The sequence below is a fragment of the Octodon degus genome, unplaced genomic scaffold (genome assembly GCF_000260255.1).
Source record: "Octodon degus isolate 3935 unplaced genomic scaffold, OctDeg1.0 scaffold00296, whole genome shotgun sequence".
NCBI classification, from domain to species: Eukaryota; Metazoa; Chordata; class Mammalia; order Rodentia; family Octodontidae; genus Octodon; species Octodon degus.
This window is the reverse complement of record NW_004524872.1, coordinates 1,399,082-1,421,275: the sequence shown is the minus strand read 5'-3', so window position 1 is coordinate 1,421,275 and position 22,194 is coordinate 1,399,082. Positions and strand designations below refer to the sequence as shown.

At 42.0% G+C, this 22,194-nt stretch overlaps 1 protein-coding gene across 1 annotated transcript in view; it reads left to right on the top strand.

Moving 5' to 3' along the window:
* Positions 1–14,420, top strand: part of Rab22a (RAB22A, member RAS oncogene family) — a 68,163-nt gene extending 53,743 nt beyond the window's left edge. The window contains exons 4-7 of the mRNA XM_004647243.3: positions 2,712–2,783; positions 2,869–2,975; positions 3,587–3,696; positions 8,225–14,420. Of these exons, the coding sequence (XP_004647300.1) occupies positions 2,712–2,783; positions 2,869–2,975; positions 3,587–3,696; positions 8,225–8,322 (387 nt within the window). The 3' untranslated portion in view covers positions 8,323–14,420. The remainder of the gene's footprint in view (positions 1–2,711; positions 2,784–2,868; positions 2,976–3,586; positions 3,697–8,224) is intronic.
* The last annotated feature ends 7,774 nt before the right edge of the window (positions 14,421–22,194 follow it).

Sequence of the window (22,194 nt, the reverse complement as noted above, 5' to 3'; positions counted from 1 at the left end):
GACTGTAAAAAAATTATATTTAACAAGAACAACCACTTATAAGAATTATCTAAAAAGGGACCAACCAGACAGTTCAGAGGGTTAAAGCACCTGCTTAGGCAGACACAGGGACTGGGGTTTGATGAGACTGGGTGTGGTGACACACGCGTATAATCCCAGCACTTGGGAGCCTGGAAGCACAATCACTACGAGTCCAACCTGTGTAGTGAGACACTGTAGACCTTGTACTAAATTAAAAAGTTTTAAAAAACCTAAAACGTCAATAGAATTAATATTTTCAAATTGAATACAACCATATAATCAATGCAGAAGAGGAAAGGAAGAACAAAAGAATTTAAAAGGGAATAGGACAAATATAAAACAAAGTAGCAAACCTAAATTCAAATACACTGGCAAATAAATAAGATATAAAAGTTAAACATTCCACGGAAGGGCAAGGGTTGTCAGATTGTACCAGAAATACAGGATGCCACTGTGTGTTGGTTAAGAAGGTGACTTTAGATATGAAAACAAAGGCAGGAGTTGGGCACAGTGCCTAATACCTGTAATCCCAGCCACTCAGGAGGCTGAGGCTGGAAGACCACAGAGGTATAGCCCAGCCTGGACAATTAGTGACTTAATGAGAGCCTCTCAAAGAAGAATGGCGGGGGACATGAGCAGCTCAAAGGCCTTGGGTCCATCTCGAGTGTTGTCAATTAAAAAAGAAAAGAGCCAAGGTTGAAACTATGAGACTGGAAGAAGATGCACGGTGCAAAACATAAGCAAAATGTTACGGGGGCCGAGGACTAGGGAGGAAATAAACATGCAGAGTTAAATTCATAAACATGAAGTGAGACATATACCTTGTGTTTGGGAATTACACTCCATGAAGACTTGAAAACAAGGGTTATTACTAAGGTTACAGAGGAACATGATAACAGCGATACTAGGGAATTTTCTGTATTGATAGGAAGAAATGTTTTCTTTCTTGGTGGATGGTGCTTATGTGAATGTATAGATCTGTCAGTTTATCAGAATATACAGTTCTTTGCTTTCAATCTGTGTGAATTTTACAAATTTGACCAAAGAAAAAAAAAACTAAAAAGACACTACCGTCCTAAGTACCTCAGAAATGAAAGGTCAGCCAGGCATGATGATGCACAACTGTAAGATCCCATCACTTGGGAAACTGAGGCAGGAGGATTACTACAAGTTCGAAGTCAGCCTGAGCTACATAGTGAGTTCAAGGCCAACCTGGACTACGTATAAAACAAAAAACAAGGAAGCTAATTTGGTCAGCTTTGTTCCACCTGTGTCGTTTTATCTCGTTTTCTTATGTGAAAGCCAATCTAAGATTTTAAATCTTTTTCAGCTAGTAATGTTGTTTCCTTTGCAGTAGTACTTTCTTGCGGCTTTTATTTTTTTGTTTGTTTTCTTCTAAAGTTTAACATATTTTAGGAAGTTAGCAGACTTCCACCCCAGAGGCTGATATTTTTCTCACAAAAACTAATGAAAGTTTCTGTTTGTGGACATCTGGGTCTGGCATTTAATTTGGCATCCTCCTATATTTACGTAGTTCTTATTCATTTATTTACGGGCACTTGATTACCTGTGGTGCAGCAGGTGCTGGGTCCTGAGATAGTGTGCTACACAGACATTCTGCCTTCCCTCACACTTCATAGTTTTAATTTTACTTTTCTTTGAGGAAATTTAACACAAAAGTCTAAAAGGCAAAAGGCTAACCTCATTGATGAAGCGGCAGCGTCTGCAGTCTGCACATGAGCTCTGTGTGTGTGCGGAATGCTGCCCTCGGGGGAGAGAGCCTGTGTGGGAAGGTGAGCCGCAAGGAACAGCCAGATGCAGCACAGTTACAGAGGCCAGGCTTCCCAGGCGGTGTGCAAAGCGAAGATCAAGTAGAGGTAAAATTCTTGTGTTCAGACACTGGCATCACATTGGTGGGTGATGGCCATACCAGGATTTGTGCCCAGGAAACAAGTTTGATGGAAAGAGATTTTCTGTCTCATGCTAATCGAAAGAAATGGTTCATAAATCACCCTTCCTGTTGAAATGATTGTTCCTGTCTCTTCCTTCTCGTCCCTCTATTGTGTGCAGTGGAGTGAGGAGGGGGCCGAGGACTAGGGAGGAAATACACATGCAGAGTTAAATTCATAAACGTGAAATGAGACACATACCTCGTGTTTGGGAATTAGCACTGCATGAAGACAGCAGAAAAGCAAGTTGCAACCTCATTCAAGTAGTGAATTTAAATGTGTGCTTATGTCTAAGACAATCAGCCTCTAGATTACGGGGTGATCTCTGTGACACCCCAGCACAACCACTGTTCTGGGGAATTGCTTATAGCATTATTTTTATCTCTCATGATAGTTTGGGAAGCCAAAGTTTAAAGGACTGTTGAACAAATGAATTTGAGAATTACAGCATTGAGTTCAATTAAAAAAGCTTTTTAGCTGAAACAGTTGTTTACAGCACCATATTTAATTCCTATAAAACTGTATTCTAAACTATCTTCTGAGAGACATTTCAGTGTTACATTAAAAGTTTTTGCCTTTGGTAATTACTGGTTCATTTGCTTTAAAGCATTATGTCATCCTCTTTGGCTTAAGAGAAAGATTACCTTTGTGCAGGGATAATGGGCTTAAATATTTAAACAAAAAAAAAAAAGTATTTAACTAGTTTTCCCAATTTTGCTGTTTATTTTCCCTCCTCTGCAGTTTCGTGCCTTAGCACCAATGTACTACCGAGGATCAGCTGCAGCTATAATTGTTTATGATATCACAAAAGAAGTAAGACAATATTCAGTTTTCCTTATACTACTTTGGAAACTCTTGAATTGATTGCATCTCCAGTTACTCCATTTCTGTGTTGCAGGAGACATTTTCAACATTAAAAAACTGGGTAAAGGAGCTTCGGCAGCACGGCCCACCTAATATTGTAGTTGCCATTGCAGGAAATAAGTGTGATCTTATCGATGTCAGGTGAGTTATTAGAACAAGAGATTACAGAGCTGATTGTATGTTCCTTTTCTTAATGAGCAATATCCAGGGTAAGAATCTTGCTTTATTTTCTCTCTGACATTGAAAAATTTCTTTTTGTTATGTGTTTGGAGCCTGAAGTTTCAGACTAAAATTAAGGTTTCAGGCATTTGGAGCTAATTATATTATATAGAGAGAGACAGGTGTGTAATTTACTTAAACACTGGTCACATTGCACTTGACATTATCTGAGATCAGTGCAGCCCCGAGACTCTTATGCACGGTACTTGGATACAGAAAGCACACTTATGGCAGTTTCTCTGCATTTCTTCCATGATTTCAAAGCAGGGGCCTTTTCTTTTAATTTAGGAGGAGGGGTAAAGAAAAACTTTGCCATTTCCTGATCATTTCATTAGCTGTATTGTTATGTCACTAGTGATACTGAGTTTTATTTAAACACAAATAGTAAAATTGGGATGACCACATGTCAGGGCTCATTCAGCAGCCCTTTAGGGTATCCCTTGTCATCCTAAATTGGTTAATAATTGGGTAAATAGGGATAGTGTTAATATCTTAATGGGTAGAATTTCTGATTTGCAATTGTTGCCTTCCAGAGAAGTCATGGAGAGAGATGCTAAGGACTACGCTGACTCCATTCATGCGATTTTTGTAGAAACCAGTGCAAAAAATGCGATAAACATAAATGAACTCTTTATAGAGATTAGTGAGTATCTCTGTGTCGTATGTGTTTCCTCTATGCAGAACAATTTCAAATAGAGTTATCTTCCCAATGAGAGTCCCTGCCTTAGTTTGAATAGTCTAGTCTCTGATGCTCTCCTCAGTGAGATGAGATTTGAGAATATAAGGATGGTCTGCTTTCCAATCATGGTGTAATTGCTGGAGAGCTGCTGCCTGATGACTGTAGCCTTTCGGGAAAGAATGTCACTACTGAATAAATAATGTACGGGGCTTCGAGGTCATGGAAGCTGTCGTGTCTCTAGCTCTTTCTGTATCTAAATCTGTTTCAATTAGTCATCCAAGGCCAACAAAAATGAACAAAATAAATAAAGAGAAATAAAATGCAGATGTGATTCCATTGTAAGAAAGCCCTGAAAAATTGGTAGTAGGCAAGGAAAGGTAAGTCCTCTCTTTCCCACCGTCCCTTTCCCTTTCCAGAGTGTTAATATGGTGACACTAGATGGGAGACAGACTGCGGCATGCCTTTGGGATCCTCTACAGATTGTATCTGTGTTTATTCATTTCATTCAAATTCATCAAAATATTTATTAGGAACTGTTCCAGGCTCAGGGGAGACAGCGTAAAGAAGATAGACACAGCCCTCACTCTCCTGGAGTGCATGTTCTGCTGAGGGAGGCAGACAGCACCAGATAAATAGGATCATTTCAGATAATAATGAGATATGAAGAAAATAATTTAGGATGCATGAGCATGCACGCAGGTGGTCAGGGAAGACCTCTCCGCAGAGGTGGTATCAGAGCTGAAGTTGGCGAGAACTAGGACTCACATTAATTGAACATTGCAGATGGGAGGAGGCAGTGGACATACCCATGAAGATAGCAAAAGCAAAGAGGGCTCTTGGCCATCTCAGGTGAGTGGCCATGAATTCCAGTGCCCACCAAGGTCAGCCAGGGATAGCTCCAGTGGAGGTGGCCTGAGGAGCCTGGCCGCCGCGGTTGGGCTGGGCAGAGCATGAGCCTCTGATGGCCCCCTTGCTGAGCTAGTGTTCAAGTTGTATTTTGGTTGGGTCTTTATATTGCTAACTAGTGTTCTTAAAGATCTTTATTTTTATGCAATGTGTCCATTGTTTAGATTTGACCACTAATTCTCAGAGTACTTTGTAGACCCACCTGACCAGCCCATGGCCTGCTAATGACATACTTTTGTCCAGCCTTCATTTCAAGGTTAAGAGAAATGATTTTCACTGTTGCCCTAGATGTAAATGCCCGCTATCCAGGTGCATTCTTCAAAGGCAATATGAGGCTTATCAGGAATTTTTAATAAGGGCCCGGGGAGAGAGCTCGGTAGAATAAGTGCTTGCCGGGCAAGCGCAGGATCCTGAGTTCAATCCCTGGTACCTCAAAAAAATAAAGGAATTTTGAATAGTTTTAGCTAAATATCTGTGTAGAGTGCAATTATGTTAAAACTATCACTGTTTTTATAGTAAGTGTTATGTACTATACCAGCAGTGAATACTCTTATACGAAAACTAGTATGGCTGGGGGCAGGGTGTAGTTCAGTAGTAAGAGAGCTTGTCTAGCATGTATGTATGATAAAGTCCTAGGTTCCCCAGCAGTTCAGTAAGGCTGGGGAAAGTAGGGTGCTAATGTGCACATACTCATTTTAAATGAAAAATAAAAATAATTCACAAAGAAAACTGAGAGATGGAAATAGAATTTTTTGTTCACTGGATGTTGTAAAATTGCATGAGCACAGTGTCTGGCTTGCTGCATGCTGAGTTTGTGCTGAAGCTTAGCACATAGTAAAGAGCACCAGAAGTGGAAGTTCATTGAGTTGTCACAAACAGAATAGAAGCTGTAATAGCACGCTGGCACTCGGGCTGTGACTTGGCTCTTCTGCTCCCCAAGGTAACTGCCATCCTGGCTGCTAACCCTTCAGATTGGTTTCACCTACTCATTTGATGAGGGGAGTGGGGGTCTTTTTTTTTTTTTTTTTTTTTAGACAGGGTCTCACTGTTTCCCAGGCTGGTCTTGAACTTGCAGCTATCCACCTGCCTCTGCCTCCTAAGTGCTGGAATTTCAGGTATATCCTACCCCTCCTGGCACCTTTATCTGTTTTAAAACATTCTATTTATCGTTTTTGCCTGGCTTTTTTCATCACATTTCTTGAGTATCTGTACAGTTGCATACGTGTAAAGCATGCATTTTCGTGGCTGGCATATGTCACTGTCAAGAGTCAGAGTAAAGAGACAGGCAAGCAGTGTAATCTGATCGAATTAGGCGTTTGGCTAGTTGTTTCCCATCTAGAGCTATTAGAAATAGTACTGCTCTGAACATTCTGGTCATGTCCTTTGGTGAACATCTGTATACATTTTTGATTTTGTTATCTTTATGCCCAAGAGAATTGCTAGGTCATTGGATTTGTGTGTGTTCAATATGACGTTACTTGATTTTTTAAAGTGGTGGTTTTGCCAGATGACCCCCACACCAGTAGTGTATGAGGTTCAGTATTTTCATATCTACTGAGCAGGTTCTGTATTTCCATGATTGTGATGAAATTCACACTTGTCGAAATAGTTATTTATATAGTCATCTTTTACGTTTCCCTATTGAGTTACCTACCTTTTTCTTCATATTTTGGATCTCTTTATTTTTGGATCTAAGGGATTTATTGATTACATGTACTAGAATTATATCTGTAGTTTGACTTACGAGGCAGGGAGGGGGTAGTGAGATAGAGTCTCCTTATGTAATTCAGGCTGGCCTTGAGTTCATCATGTAGTCATGTGGCCCAGGCTGGCCTTGAACTCAAAGTAATCCTCCTGTCTCAGCCTCCCAAGTGCTGGAATTACAAGTAGCTTTCATTGTTTAATCAATATATAAACTGGTTTTTCATCTTAATATAACTCAATATGTCCTTGTTTTCTTTTATAGTGAGCATAATTTTTAAGATATCATTGCCAGTTCATAGAGATGTTTTCTTCTGCTTCTAAAAATACTCATTCTTTTAAAAATTTTTGTTGCATTGTACAGTTGCCTCTATGACACCAGCTATATTTGTTTCCATTTATTGAGAAAAACATAATGATAAACTTAAGCAAAGCTCTAAAGCACATTTGTAATTTATTCTCCATCATATATTACAGGCATTTGAAAAGTTAAAAGGCATTTTCTAGTCAGTACAGAAATCATGCTTGTTACTGCCTGTACAGGTTATGAACTGCCCAGAATGCTCAGTTGTCAAGGCTTGGCCTCGGCAGACCAGAGGAGTATCACAGATTCCCTCCCTGTGAATGTCAGATGTCCCAGTGCATTCATTGCATGTCTACAATATACTAGAAACACTAAGGTTGAGAAACAGGATCTTTTCCCTAAAGAGCTTAGGATCTAATTTGTGGAAGCTAGCCCTGTAAATAAGTGTATCATAGCACACTTCAGGTGTTTTGGTGGATTTTAGTATCTGGGCTATTGGAAAATTAGGAAGTTGGGGGAGACATCAAGACAAACTTTGTACAAGAAGCAGCATTTGAGTTATCAGCCAGATAGGTAGATGGGTAAGTCAAGGTTTCTCCAAGTTGACATTATGCTTCTCGAGCAATAAACTGAAACCTGTTCATTTTCACGTAGTATCGTAGTGTTGGTAGGAGAATAAAATGACAGCCTCTTCAGAGATCCATTTGGCAGCATTTGTCAAAATTTAAATTGCACATGCTTCTTTCTTTTGTGCTAAATAAGACATTGGAATTATGGTGTGTGTCAGACAAATGCCCAGGAGTAGAGTGGTGTGAGCTAGATCCTGAACTCTGTTTATGTATCCTATGTATTACCATTGATAAATATTGAAAATAAACTAAATATCGGTCGGTTAAATAAATTATGACGTACACACAACATACAGTATTGTTCAGCTAATGAAGAAGCAGCAGTTCTACCTTGTACCATGAGGGAGCAACCCCCAAGATGTATGACGTAGAAATAGGCAAAAAAGAATGGTGCCTACCGTTGGTGCTTTCGAGAGAGAAATGAAGCGCAGTGGTGGGTATTTGGGAATGTTTGTGAGTGGAAGGCTGCACAGGAAGGGGTCACAGTGAAGGAGGACAGGCGCATTCTGATGGAATCTTTTTAGTATATGTGTTACATACTTAAAATGGTTTTAACATGTAATTATTTCTATATTAACTTTTTTACTAAATGCTGTGTGGTGTCCTTGGGTCCTGGGCCACAAACAGAACTTGAGCGGAAAACTGGTGACATCTCAAAAAAAATCTAGAGTTAATGGCTCTGTGGCAATGTTGAACTGTTCATTTTGACAAATGACTGTGATAATACAGTATAAGATATCAGCGTTGGGGGAACTGGATGAGAACATACAGAAACTATCTGTCATCTTTGTAACTTTTCAGTGAATCATTCCAAAGTAAAAACATTCGTTAAACTTTTTTTTTTTTTTTTTACTTTAATGAAACTGTCAGATTGCATCTGCAAAATTGTTGGTCTGAGAAAGAACAGGTCTGCAAAGTTGAAGCTGATTCCCCCTCTTCTCTCCTGGTGTAGGTCGAAGAATTCCGTCCAGTGACGCCAATCCACCATCTGGCGGTAAAGGCTTCAAACTCCGAAGACCGCCGTCAGAGCCAAAGCGAAACTGCTGTTGATGGGCCCCAGCCGCTCAGCCTTGGTGAAGAAGCAGGTGTGCCTGAAGTTGGCAGGAGGGCTGCAGACCCTGCTGAGCTGCTCTGAGTCTTCTTCATACTAAAAGGACTCGCAGAAATTGACCAGTGGTGTTCTTTGCAGACTGCAGTAGTATATTTCAGTCTGCGGACTTGTATTGTGTCGAGAATCTCTGGTATACAAAGGGACTACATCATTGGCTTTTGACCTTGCTGAAAGGAACATCTAATTGTATGGATGGTAGGATTAAATTGCTGAGTAGTTTTGTAATCAGGATTTTATGTAACATTTGTAAAGGGAAAATGAGCACTTTCATGGTCTGTGAGGAGGAAAAAAGACTTTGTAGAGATTATCATTTCCATGGTTTCCCATTGCCACTGTTACAGGGAACTGTATCATTTAAAATGTGGGAGAATTTTGCAAGTGGAGAGCTGGCAGCAATTATTTTAAAATAAAATGGATTATTTATAGGATGGATGGAGACAGTTCCATCTCTGAAGCACTTTCCTCAAGTGTGCGAACCTAAGATATGTGCAGTCAGCTGACCCCATAGTGGCCACTACCCCCTCGCCCTGGGTTTGCCTCTGACTCTGTCATGTATCTGGCACCACGCGCATTGTTGGCGCCTCTTTACATAAGCTCTCATGAGCACGGTGGTGGTAGGAAGCTGCCTGGAAGAAATCAAACTGCATACGTTCTAAGCTGACTCACATAAAAAAGAAGACAAACAGAAAAAGGAAGTAATATAAATGCTGTCAATTTTTTATTTAACCCAAGTATTTTGGTGGGGAAAATAAGTTGCTTAGCATATGTAAAGTTATAGTCTATATTTATGAGACCATTGCTTAAAGATTATATGTAAATACATTAATAAATTGTTTCAGTCAACACTCCATCTGGTCTTGCATATGCCCACCCATTTTTCAGCCTGTCTGTGGGATAGTTTGAGGCCCATGGATTCTGTGCTGAGAAATAAGGGCATTTAGCTCGCCATCCTTCATGGCTTCTCTGCCCTCCTTTCCATCTGCCTTTCTTCCCTCCACTTCCCATCTGGAAATGATAATCAAAGACATGTGCTGCTTTAAGCCTGACTAGTCCTTCCTACTCTGGGGTACAAGAGTAAGCTCTAAACTCAAGTCATTTACTTGGTTTTGGTAATAAGTTTCTTTTAGCTTTTACAGAGACCTCAGACCAACTGTTTTAAGAGCACTTTCCTTGTTAACAATTTAGCTTGTCTCTCTGTTTCCTTTATTTTCCCCTGCTTCTGTTAGTGGTTAACACTCTTTTCCCCTCAGGGAGCCTAATGAGGTTTTTAATATAATCTAAAAATAAAGCACCGAAGTGAAGTTGGTGAAAATTTGTTCCTGGTCTAATTTGGCACCCTTCCAACCTGAGTATTTTAAGAGAAGGAAATTTACAAGATTAAATAGGAAATGAAACAGCTTGAATTTCAAACTAAATTGTGTTTTCAGAGCTGTCCTTAAACTGAACAGTCAAAACTTTTAAAAATAAATTATTTCTTTGCCCACCCCCCCTCACTTTATATGGCTAGCTTTCAGTGGGAAAATTATAGCTCAGATTAAGTAAAAAATGAGACTTTTTCCTGGTTGTATGGCTTAAGCATTTATCAAAAGAATATAGTAAATGAAAATTCTAATACTGTTTAAGTACATATAGACTCAGTATCTTCCCAGCAAAGTGTTTCCAAGCAAGCATCAAATTAGCGAAGTAGGAGAGAAACCGTGTGACTCCCAGAGCTGCGCTCTTTATCCCTGAAGGTGGCTTGCTTACACTTCAGGTACCTTCAGAGGTTCCTGAGCATGCAGGCACCACCTTAGTCTGGCCTTAGCATTCCCACTGCTAGGCCTCTATCTCCATGACAACAAAACAAAAACAAAGGTTTCTTGACTCACTACAGAAGAGGCCGTGCTGATGTGGCCTTTCCTGCCTTCTTTCACAGGGAAACAACACAAATTTATGACCTTCACCAAACCCGCCAATAGATGCTGGTAATTACCTGATGCCTCTGCACACAGGTAAATGCAGGGTCTTCTGAGCCTCCTCTGAACACCTGCATGATGTTCTATCCCGCTGCAGGGCCGTCTCATCGGCCCTCTGCAGCTGGTCTCTTGCCGGTTCCTCTTGCTGACCTGCACACCCCGTCCATGTGCAGGGAATGACTGCCTGACCACAGCTGCACGTCTGGTGAAGGCACGGGTGGCGTGCATGGAGCTTGCACTCGTGCATTTCTAGGATTCTTTGTCCTCATTTTCTTCAGTCCATCCAAGAAGTACGCAGGGCACTATTGCTCTTATTGTTTCATTCTAATGCTTCACGATGAAATTTGATTTGTAGCTCCTGTCCATAACTCATACTCAGTGAAAACGGGGGAAAGCTCTTCACTTACCTTGTGTCTAAAATGCACGCTTGGTTATTAAAGTCAAACCATTGCTTTATTTTAAACGTTTTGGATTAACCTAAGCAGTAATCAAAAATTATGAGAAAAATCTAGACTTCAAAGGAATTGAGACACAGCCTATCTATAAAAATCTTTTGGTTCCTCAATCATACAGCCATTTTTAAAAAAAAACTTTGGGGACTGAACAGAAGGAAAAAATCATTAATTAGCTGCAAGTGTGTATTGATTCTTTTCAGAGAAATTGAAATAAGCTCTTTGCAGGTGTCCAATCCTAAAAACTGTTGGTCTCCAGATCTCTCCTTTTGCATAAGTGTTTTTCTGATTCTGTGATAACTAATTAACTATCATGTGATTAAAAGAATATAAAGTAAGAGTATGATTAAGTGTCCTTCATTTTAGACTCTCTGTAAGAAGTGATTGGGGAGAAGTACCTACTGCAGGCCCTTCTGTTTCTAAGTGAAGCCTCTGTCACCTGCTTGTCAGCCATCGGCACGACAGGCTCTGTGCAGAGCAGCTGCCAGATTTATTCCTTTCAAAATAACATGCATTCTTGTTCCCTGTTTGTGCTGCCTTCTCTCTCATCGTGCTCCTATTTCCTGGACACCTGCCTGTGTCTGACAGGACCCAGCCTTTTATATTAGAGACGTGATCTAGTTAATTTGGCCAGTGTCCTTCTCAGGTTATCAGTTCTCTTTGTTTTTAAATAAAGGGAAAGAAAAATCACATTTAATTTGAAAACTTCTCTTTTATATCAATTTCTTGTCTCCAGGAAAAAAATACATCTAGGAGGCTTCCTAAAACTCCAAGAGCTATAGTAATGAAAATGTCCTTTGCATAACTATTTCATGGCTTTCCTGGAACTGTCAGCCTAGGATGTGTGTTTTTATGTCCTTGAGTTGAAATGGGCAGGGCAGGTTCGTATTAACGCTCTGCTAATTGGTAGGTTGGCCTCCAAAAGGCATTTGTTCAGTTGGTTATACACATCTTTTATATGCTAAGATTGGATTGCAGAGAACTGTATAAATTCTGTTTATCACTTTTTCACTCATCCTCAGGACAAGGACGTGATGCATGGGCCCTTAGCTCACGCGCTATAGGCGCACAGTGCGTTATTTCTGTAACAGATGAGCCCTAAACTCCAGCTGTCTTTGTAAGACCTGTGTAAATAATGCGAGAATTATTTTTTTTCCAGAGAAAAGTTACTGGAAATCCCTTAGCTTTGTCTGTACTAAATACCAGCTTTAGAGCATTTGGAGAAATGACAGCCCATGTACTCTGGCCAGCTCTCCTTACTGAACTCATTAGACTGTGAATGTCCACCCTGACTGACAATAGAAACCTAGATAGCGTAAATTACTTCAATTTGTTTTAAAGGGAAGAGCAACCCAGTTTTTATTCACTGTCTGATTTTTAAGAGGTTCTTTACCTTTTAATGGTTAATAGTGTTTTAAAGGAAGAAATGGGATGTGTCTTCAGGGACCCAGCTGTTAACTCTAAAGCTGCCTTCAGTTAGCTTGGGCCATTAAAAAAAAAGCTTATTAGGGGTCAGTAGGGCTCGGTGGTAGAGCTCTAGCCTCGCATGTGCAAAGCCCTGAGTTCTGTCCCCAGCACTGCAAAAAAAGAAAAAAAAATATTTTTTTAATGATTCAAAGTTATGTTAGGATATTAAGTTTATTTGAAAAAAGAATTCCTAGCAAAAAATTATATAAGAGATAAACAGTATACTGTATAGTTTTAGAAAAGGGAAGCGAGGGTGGAATTTAGCCTAGGACTTAAAAAACAATCTCTGCAAATTTCTTCTGACAGCAGAGTTGCTTGTCTTGACTTCCAGTAATAGAAAACCAGGCAATTTGATTATCTGATTTGCAAGAAATGTTAATGAAATTCCAGGACATTTGTCCTGTTTTATGTGCAAATGAAAGTCTAAAAAATATTAGAAAGGCATTACATTTTTCACGAGCCTCCATTTTTTTCATCTAAGAGAATGAAAAGTGAGAGGCCTGTTGTGATGCAGTTTCATTAGACATAATGAGGAAAGTGAATAAATAGAACCCCACATCACCATATTTCTCCATTCAGACTTCAGGACTCTCTTAGCACATAGGAAAATGATTTACTTTCTAAATCTAGAAGGACTTCCAGTCGCATAGATCAAATTTAATTTGATGATCTGTACCATCAGAAATAACTAATATCTGTGTTCTTTCCTTTCAGAGTATAATCAGTTATAGATATGCTAGAATATTTTTGGCTTCAAAACAAAAGGAGTTAGAAGTTTAATTTTAAAAATCTCAAACCTTTCATCTGTTTTATTATGTTGAGCATTTTCAATAGTAAGATTAGGATATACCAACAGTAGATGGTGAAATTAAAATCATGATGTGTAACAGATTTAATACAAAAAATTTAATTTGTTGCTAGTTCATTTGAGATCTGTGTGATACCCAGTGCCTCATCAAAATGCTTCATAATTACAGTAAAATTCTGGGTAGCTTTCCACGAAGGAAAGCGCAGGTACCGTGTCCTTTCTGCCAATTAATGAGAAGTCTTAAGACAGTAATTTTTTGAGAGAACCTTTAGTTGATAGTTTTATACTGCAGATCTTAAAGCCCTCCTTAATCATGCAGTAGAAACAAAACATGCTGGTGTTATCAAAGCTACTTCATTCAGGAACTTTACAGTGATTAAGGAAAGATTAATGCAAAACTTTGGAGGAAATCAGCTTTAAAATAGCATTTTGTGTAGGGGGCCAGGAAAAGTTGTCACAGAAACCCCTGAAGCATTTGAAGTCATGTGGAGGAGCTGGATCTCCCTCTTCCCCCAGCCCAGCTCAGCCGACTGGCCCCCAGCTGGAGTAGGGCCCGCTGCAGTAATGCCACTCGGGAGTACCGTCAGCCCCTCTACCAAGGGTCATGTCTGAAGGTAGCCTTAAGGCTTCAATCTAATAGATTTATCTATATGAAATTATTTCAGAGTTCATGAATTTTTTTCTTACCTTAGATCATAGACAATTTCAGAGGAACCAGTCAATAAGAGTAGGGAAAAGTCACTGGCAGCTGGCCAGTCAGAATAGCTGACTAGAGGCTCAGTTTCTAAGCCCTTTTTTGTTCCTGTAGACAGAGCAGGTTTGGGGTTTTGCCCTGGAGGAGGTTTGGGGTCTTGTTTTGTGGTGGCTGTTGTTTTGCCATCCTCCAGCTCAACCTTCCCATCATTTCTCTTGATGGGTCAATCATTGGTCGTTCCTCTGACCTTGAGCATTTGCTCCTGCCTGCTCTGTAGTTGAAGCAGGCTTCTTACCTTTCTCCCTTTACTCTTCTCAGCTTCCTGAAGGCTTTCCCCTAGAGACATGCTGCCCCTGTGACATGCGTCCATTGGCCTTCTGTGGTTGCAGTGCCAGGGTTGGCCCACTGTGCAGCTAGGGAGCCACGCTACATGGAGCACAGTGAGAAATACAAAGGCCAGCTTAGGCGAAGAACTGCAGGACCTCCAGAGGGGAAGGGGCAGCCTGCACGTTCAGTGGGAATGCAGCTGATTGCCAAAATGCTTTTCATCCATGATACAGTAATTAGCTTAAATGTTGGAACTTCGCTGTTTTAATAGAGCATCTGTCAAAGTTTGTAAAAGTCTAGAACAGAAACAGCTATGGAGATAAGCCTAGACATTTAAAAAAAAAAAAAAAAAAAAGCTAAGTTGTCATACCAGCAATTCTTATTTCTCTTAAGAATATCATGCCTTGTCAAGACCTGGTGTAAAAGGTAAGATATTTGTGCCTTTTTATAATAGCACCTATTAGGAATAAAATTAAGATGCTTACAATGTTGGCCGCTTTGTAACACTATAAACAGATTTATAACTGTGGCTTCACACTGCATGAGAAACTGCCTGGTTACCTGTAATGAAATACTGTAATGATGGTTTGCCAAGCTCGTATGGATGTTTGAAGACTTTATTTTTGCAGTCTTGATCTTGGGCTGGACCTAAGTGTATGTAAACCATGTGATGTCTGTATTGTAGATACTGACAAAACTAAAAACCTTTTGCTTTTTGTTGTATAATTTTTCTTTTTATACTTATTCTGGTAGTGGTTTGCAAATGAAGATAGAATTGGCATACTTTTTGATGATACTGTTGTAGCTTAAATATTCCATAACATACTTTTTATAAGGTATAACATGCTAAATCACTTTAAAATTTGTTCTAAGAAGGGTGTAAACATTTTGTTAATAAAATACTATGTTTACAAATACATATATTTGCCTTTCAGTGGTTTCTTTTTGTAATGTGGTTCATCACACATTCTGAACTGAGGACTCTGAAGTCATTTCCAAAGTGGTTTTTGGAAACTGAAATCTTAAAACATAAATGGCTCTGATGGTGGTGTGAGCACCAAGGTATTTGTATCAGTAGATCTAGCTCTGCAGCCTCCACCTCTCAGCCTTACACTCCTGTGTCGTCTCCCAGTGTGTCCAAAGTTAAGACGGCTGTTGCTGCTGGTGGCAGAGTGCAAAGCCACCAGGCCACTAAGAGGGAACCCTTCTGCCCTGTATGATAAAGAGAGCAGCTGATTTGGTGGCACGTGTCTAATCCCAGTACCCTGGAGGCTAAGACAGAAAGATCTTAAATTTGAGCCAAGCCTGGCCAACTTAGATAGAACCTATCTAAAAATAAAGGGGCCGGGGAGATAGCTCATTAGAATAAGTGTTTGCCTGGCAAGCGCAGGGTCCTAAATTCAATCCCCGGTACCGCAAAAAAATACAATAACCTTGGAATAATTTTTTAAATAAAAAAAATTAAAAACTAAAGCCTCTGTGTAAAGGTGGTGGGTTCAACCCCAGTACCAAAAGAAGATAAGCACTGTGAGGAGCCTTATTTCCTGGAAAAAAAGATGATTTGATTTGTTTTTTTGAGACAGGGTCTCACTGTATAATTTAGGCTGGTTTTGAACTCACTAAGCATCCCAGGACGGCCTCACACTCCAATCCTCCCATCTCAGCTTCCCAAGTGCTGGGACTATAGGTGTGCACCACCACGCCTGGCTAAAAGAAGGTTCATGCGCACCTCCCATTATTCAGGGGATTTCATCGAAGACTATGTTTGCCTGCATGCTGCAGTTCAGCTAGGAGACAGCCGGATAGCAGAAAGGGTATGAAATGGAAGGCTTGGGGCTGGAACCTCAGCTCTGCCTCATCCAGGCTGTGTGGCTATCTCTGTTACTCTTCTCGTTGCTGGGACAAAATACCCAAAACCCAAAATTAAGGAAGGAAAGGTTTATTTAGCTCACAGTCTGTGGAGGTTTCACTCCATGCCCGGCTTGCTCCCAGGCAGGGTGGCACATGGCAGAGGGCAGCAGTTCATGGTGGCAGAAGGCAGCAAAGACCAGAGGGAGAAGCAGGGGCGGCAATGGCCGCAGAGAGCAAGTCTGTCTCCCCTATGTTGGGCTCAGGCTTTCAGCCCTTGTTTCCTTGTCTTTCCCGAGGGAGGATAACTTGGCACATGTGGCAGTTTTGGTGGGACAGCTCAGTGACAGGTATTTATGAAGTTCAGCATTGATGAGAGTAAGCATAAGTGATCTCCCTGATAATCATATTCCCCCCAGAGGATCAAACTGAGGACCTTGTGCTTGTCAGGCAGGCCCTTGTGCCACTGAGCTACCTCCCCAGCCCAAGCAGCTCCTTCTGATTCAAGTAAGATAGCTATGTGATACTAGCTTGGTAGTGTGCTGGAATTTTAGTTTTGTTTGTTTTTGTGAGATAGCGTCTCATTGTGTAGCGCAGGCTGCCCTTGAACTCATGGTGATCCTCTAGAATGCTGGAATTAGAGATGTGCACCACTGTACCTGGCTGCTGGGCATGGTGGCACGCTCCCATAATCCCAGCACTCACAAGGCGGAGGCAGGAGGATCACTGCAAGTTCAAGGCTGGCTACATAGTTCAAGGCCAACCTGAGCCTATGCAGACTATCTCAAAAAAATAGATGATAGCATGTATGAGAAATGTCATAAATCTTGTGCACACTCCCTCAGATTTGAAAGTAGGCATTATCCACATCCCAGCAGTCCCCTTGGTCACTGTTTTTTCAATCTCGCGGGGAGTTTTGTCTGAGTTTGTACTTTGTGTCATACTCCACGCACACATATGGCACGTACCCTGGGCCTGCCTTCTTTTACCCCGGTATTGCTGTTCACCTTCACGCTCACATTCATGGCATAAGCCACCATTTATCCTTTCTGTTTGGATACGTATTGGATCGTTTGCAGATTTGCTATTGGGCGTGTACCGTGAACCTTCTCGCACGTGCCTTTGGTATAGATGGGCATCTACCTGGGAATGGCGACTACTGGGCCATGGCAGATACAAGTTTGTTGGCTTGCTTATTTTTGCTCTAACATGTATTTTTCCAAAACTATGTACAAATATAACTTCCTGCAGCACTACATGAGAATTCTACTTGTGCAGCATCCCCACTCAAACATGATACACTTTTGGGGCCGGGGAGATGGCTCAGTGGAATAAGCGCTTCTCTGGCAAGCACAAGAGCCGGAGTTCAGTCCCGGTTCTGCAAAAAAAAAAGATACACTTTTGAGATCTGAAAGTCTGTACTCACAGCGGTTCCTAACAGAAGTTCTTGCTGAGGAGAGAGGCTTTTTTTTTTTTTTTTTTTTTTTAAACTTTCTGTGTACTTCTGTACATTTTAAGGTTTTGGTCACAGGTGTGTGTTTTTCTTTTTACAAAAAAATACCAGGAACTCATGTACCCTAATCCTATTTTCAAAACTTTAATTAAAATTGACTAAATACACTAAAATTATATTTGTCTTCCCCCCCCCCCTTGGTCTTTTTGAGACAGGGTCTCACTGTGCATGCAGTTCAGGCTGGCCTTGAACTCACTTCGTAACCCAGGCTGGTCTTGAACTTGCAGTGATCCTCCTGTGTCATCGTCCCAAGTGCTGGGATAAAATTATATTTGTCTTATTTTTCTTTTTAAAACACAAACACAAGCTGGACTTGCACACCTCGCGTCTCAGCACGCTAGGCAGCTGAGGCACAAGGATCGCAAGCTCAAGCCCAGCCCAGACCGCCTAGCGAGGCGAAGGCCGAGCAGCCAGCGCAGCGCTGAGTGCTGGAGCTCAGTGCATTCAGTCCCCAGCACTACAATCAATCAGTCAACACTTTTAAAAAATTAGAGTAACTCTTAATTTGGTCAGTAAAAAACTTAGAGCTAGATTTATGGCAAGTGTATAAAACTTTAAATCACATTTATTTCGCTGTAGTACTTGAGATATATGTTTTCAAACTGCTGTAAATCGTCTTGGAAGAAAGACAGTGGGGAACACAAATAAAAATGGTAAGTGGAGAATATTAGTGTGTGACCTGACAAAAGTCACGCTGTGGCAGGAGCCAGTGTCGTAGACAAGCATAGAACAGGATGACCCCAAATGAAGAGGAAGAGATAGCTTAGCACACGCCACAAACACAGATGTGTTAAATGCATATACAAAAACAACCTTGAAGGGCTGGCCAAATAGTTCAGTGGATTAAAGTGCCTGCAAGCAGGCACAGGTGCCGGGGGTTCGATCCCCCAGCCTGTCGTGGTGGCGCATGCCTGTAATCCCAGCTGTTAGGAGGCTGTCAACAGCCAGATCACTACGAGTCGGATCTAGTAGTGAGACCCTGAACACCCTGTAGACCATTCCCTAAAAAATACAAAAAGAAAAAACAATTTCACTTTATTTCATCCATGAGTACCTAGAACATGTAAAAACTAAGTTATGGACCCAAATTTCTAAGCAGCTTCTAAGTGCGTCACAGGTCTTTTTCTCCTTTTACCAGGAACTGAACTCATGAACCTTGCACTTGCCTGGCAGGTGCTTGTGCCACTGAGCTATCTCCATTAGAATTAAAAGACAGACTTCTTTTGAAATCATAAATTATAAAGTGCAGAACCTTTTAGATTTCCACTTACATGTCTTCTACTATTTATTTCTTCCTGATCACAAATGGTCCTCCCCTGAGAATGTTGCTAAGAAGGCGCCCGTCTGCAGCTTCTAGAATTTACTCTCTGGGAACACTCGCTTCTCCCTGTAGCCCTGGTGAAACCTGTAAGACAGAAGGAGGAAAAAAAGTGTCACAGCTAACACCTCGTCAAGAGGACTCACGTTATCATTATCTTAATCAGACTTTAGATTTTTGTTTTCAGTGCTTTTTGTTGTCTCCTACAAACCAAGGTTAAAATCCAGATACCGTGTTCATGAAGATGCCGTCTGCCCAGCTACGGCTGTGTGGGGGGAAACAGAAGATGGGGCACATTGCTCTTTATTAATACTCCACGGAAAATGAGCTTCAGGTCTTTGTTAAATAAAACATACGGAAAATAAAATGGGAATGCTAGCAGGGTTCCACTCCATTAGAAAAGGGCACTTTTAAGAAGAAAATGGGGGCGCTGTGAATATTGATTTGATGTTAATGCACTTGGGAGGGCACAGACTCTGCACCTGTGGTATACTATCATCAACATTAAATTGCCCTCAGCTGCTCAGATGATGGGGTCAGATCATGCCTGGTTTGCATATGAATGAGAATGCATCAGGGTTTTTTGTTTGTTTGTTTGCTTTAAAGAAAAAAACAATAGCAGAGAGGCACTTGACAGTGTGGATGCTGTTTACCAGCAGGGTGGTTTGCTCTCTTAAAGAGCCATTATTACAGGAGCCATCGAAGCACAAAGTGCCCCCCCACCCGTGTTTCGTGTGAATTTATTACTATAGGCCTGATTTCTAAAATGATAACCTCACATTAGAGAATTAAGGTCCCTGAGGGTTTTCTTTCCTATTCTTTAATCCCATCTTGATGCAGTAGGAGATGGGAGTGTTGGTGGCCAGAGGGCAATTTTCGTAAATGGACTCCTGATGATCTTGCGGGTATTAAAAAGACAGCAAGCGTGGAGGCCTCTGGAGTACCCACGTGGAGGTGATGTTGGGGTGCATCAGATTCTCCAGGTGAAGAGAACCCACAGCCACCTGGGGGTGGAGAAGCGGCAGCAGCTGAGCCTCACAGGCGCGTCGCGATGCGTCAACCAGCGGCCCCGCGATCACGAAGGCAGCCCTTGGAGCAGCGAACTACGATCCCACGTGCTCAGGATGGGCTCCGAACTGAGCTGCTCTCTCACGGTCAGTTTCTCAAAGAAGGCTTCGAGGCCAGCTCGCGGGCATTTCCGCGTCATTCGTTGGGTCACTGAGCGTACTTGAACTCTGTGTCCTTTCGTGAGTCGGTGTGTGATTTTATTTGCTAAGGGCTAGTGATATGGACTTCATGGGGTTCCTATGCATAATGCGAGAATTAAGTTGTGTAAATCGGTGTCACCCATTGTAACAGTAATATGCAAACTCCACTGTTAGTCCTAGCATGCAAGGGCTGGTAACAAAACCGTGCATGTTTAGTACTTGTTTCCCCCACTCCCGCAGAGATCCATCAGGGAATTCTTGGCTATTTTTATATACAGGTCTAAACAACATAAAAGCTTGTCTTCATTTTTCTTGATGCTGTACTTAAAAAAAAAATGCCCACATCGTCGTGTGTGTACACACAAAACACAAAATGAAGAAAAGACAGATGACTTAAATTGCAGAGCAAAATGAGAAAAACAAAAGATTCCTTATAGCCTCGGCTGTAGGAGAGTAATAGGATCAGAGGAATGGGTTTTGTCAGGAGACCTTGGTCTCAAAGGAGGGGCCAGGGAAGCTGGGAAGGGACAAGGGCAGCTGAAGAGGTGGGGTGCCCCACGAGCGGGGCAGGGAACACCACTGCTGACCTCTGCTGACTGCTGCTGAGGGCCAAAGGTCACCTCCCTCGCCTCCCCCAGCCAGTTTTCCTAGGCTGATCCATCACTGTTTATCATTTGTGTTGTCAAACGTTAAAATATTACTCCCATTGCAAAGTCCTGCATCTCAGCTCAGAGGAATAAATAAATGAAAAATCAAGAAAGGCTGTTGTGTCTGCACACGCATACCATGCAGTATCACAACACAAACCAGGACCCCACTGGGGAATTAAGCTGAGAAATAAAAGGGACATGGCTTTTGGTAGCCACTTTCCCACAGGAGGAAGTAACAGAAGGTATTTACTACACTTCCCTGTTCCAACTTGCTACACATTAAGGATCATCTGCTTGCATTTAATAACATTCAAAGGTTGGGGAAGAGAGGATGTCTTCAGAGCGTTACAAAATGATGATAAGCCCTGCTATAACCAGTGTATTTGAGAGGCGGGGATTTACCCATCCTATGAGAAGGACTCAAGTCCTTTATAAAGTACCAAGTGACAACCAAACCCACACTGCAGGGCTGAGGAGATAGCTCCAAGGCTATAGCTCAGCAGCACAGTGCAAGCCTGGCAAGTGCAAGGGTGTGAATTTGATTCCCAGTAGCAAACAACAGCAACAAAAACCCACCTTGCAGTGACTGTCTCAGCACCACAGTCCCCAGCTCACACATGGTGCAAGCCCCCGGAGGCTGCGCAGGAGGCTGAGGGGGCTCCTTCAGGTATAAGATGCCACCTGGGTGCTCTCCTTAGGACACCGGTGAACCCAGACTCAAGAGGTGGGCACTTTTCATTCTTTGTCTCTGGACAGGTGAGAAAACCAAGGTTCAAACAAGAAGAAAGAGGAAAGCCACCTGTACTGGATTTCTAGCTGGTGGTCAACTTGTGACGCCCCGCTGAATGACACCAGCGTGACGCCGGGTGCGGGAGGCCCGCCTGAGGGCTGTGCCAGCAGCATGAAGGCGGAGCAGGAGACGCTGCGGGGACACTGCGGGGGATGCCGTTTGGAGAAGCTCTGGAGCTGGTGGAAGCTGCTGCCTCTCTTGGGCTGTGCTGCTGGTGGACCTTGGCATGCTGGCTTTCCCGAAGAACTTGGGAGGAGCTCTGGCCCTCATCTCGCGCATCGCTTCCTGGCTCTGGAGGGGAAGATGGTGCTCAGCCTCATGGAGAAGCTTGTCGCCTTGGCTTTCCTGATGGGAACTCAGTTTTCCTCATCACTGGAGGAGCTTGGGCCCTCACTGTTGCCAAGGATGGCTGTGGTGCTTTTGGGGGAGCTCGGGCGCTTCCCTTGAGCGTTGCTTCCTAGCTGCAGTTCAGATCCCTCAGCCTGCTAGCACAGATCCTTCATCCCGCTGGCATAGACTTCCCAGCTTCCACCACTGACCTTCGGGCCTTCCCAGCACAGATCCATGAAGCAGACCTGTATGAGACTTTGTGGTGGGCTCAGGTCTCCAGCTGGACTCATAGGAGGCATTGTTATGAGCTCTAGGCCCTCAGCTGGATTCTTTAGTGTTTAGTGTGTGGATAGGTTTTCTGCACTTGTTATATATAATTGTTTGGGTGATTCATTATAAAATATTATAAAATGTGTGCTGTATTATATTGTTTCACTTGCAAAAAACAAAA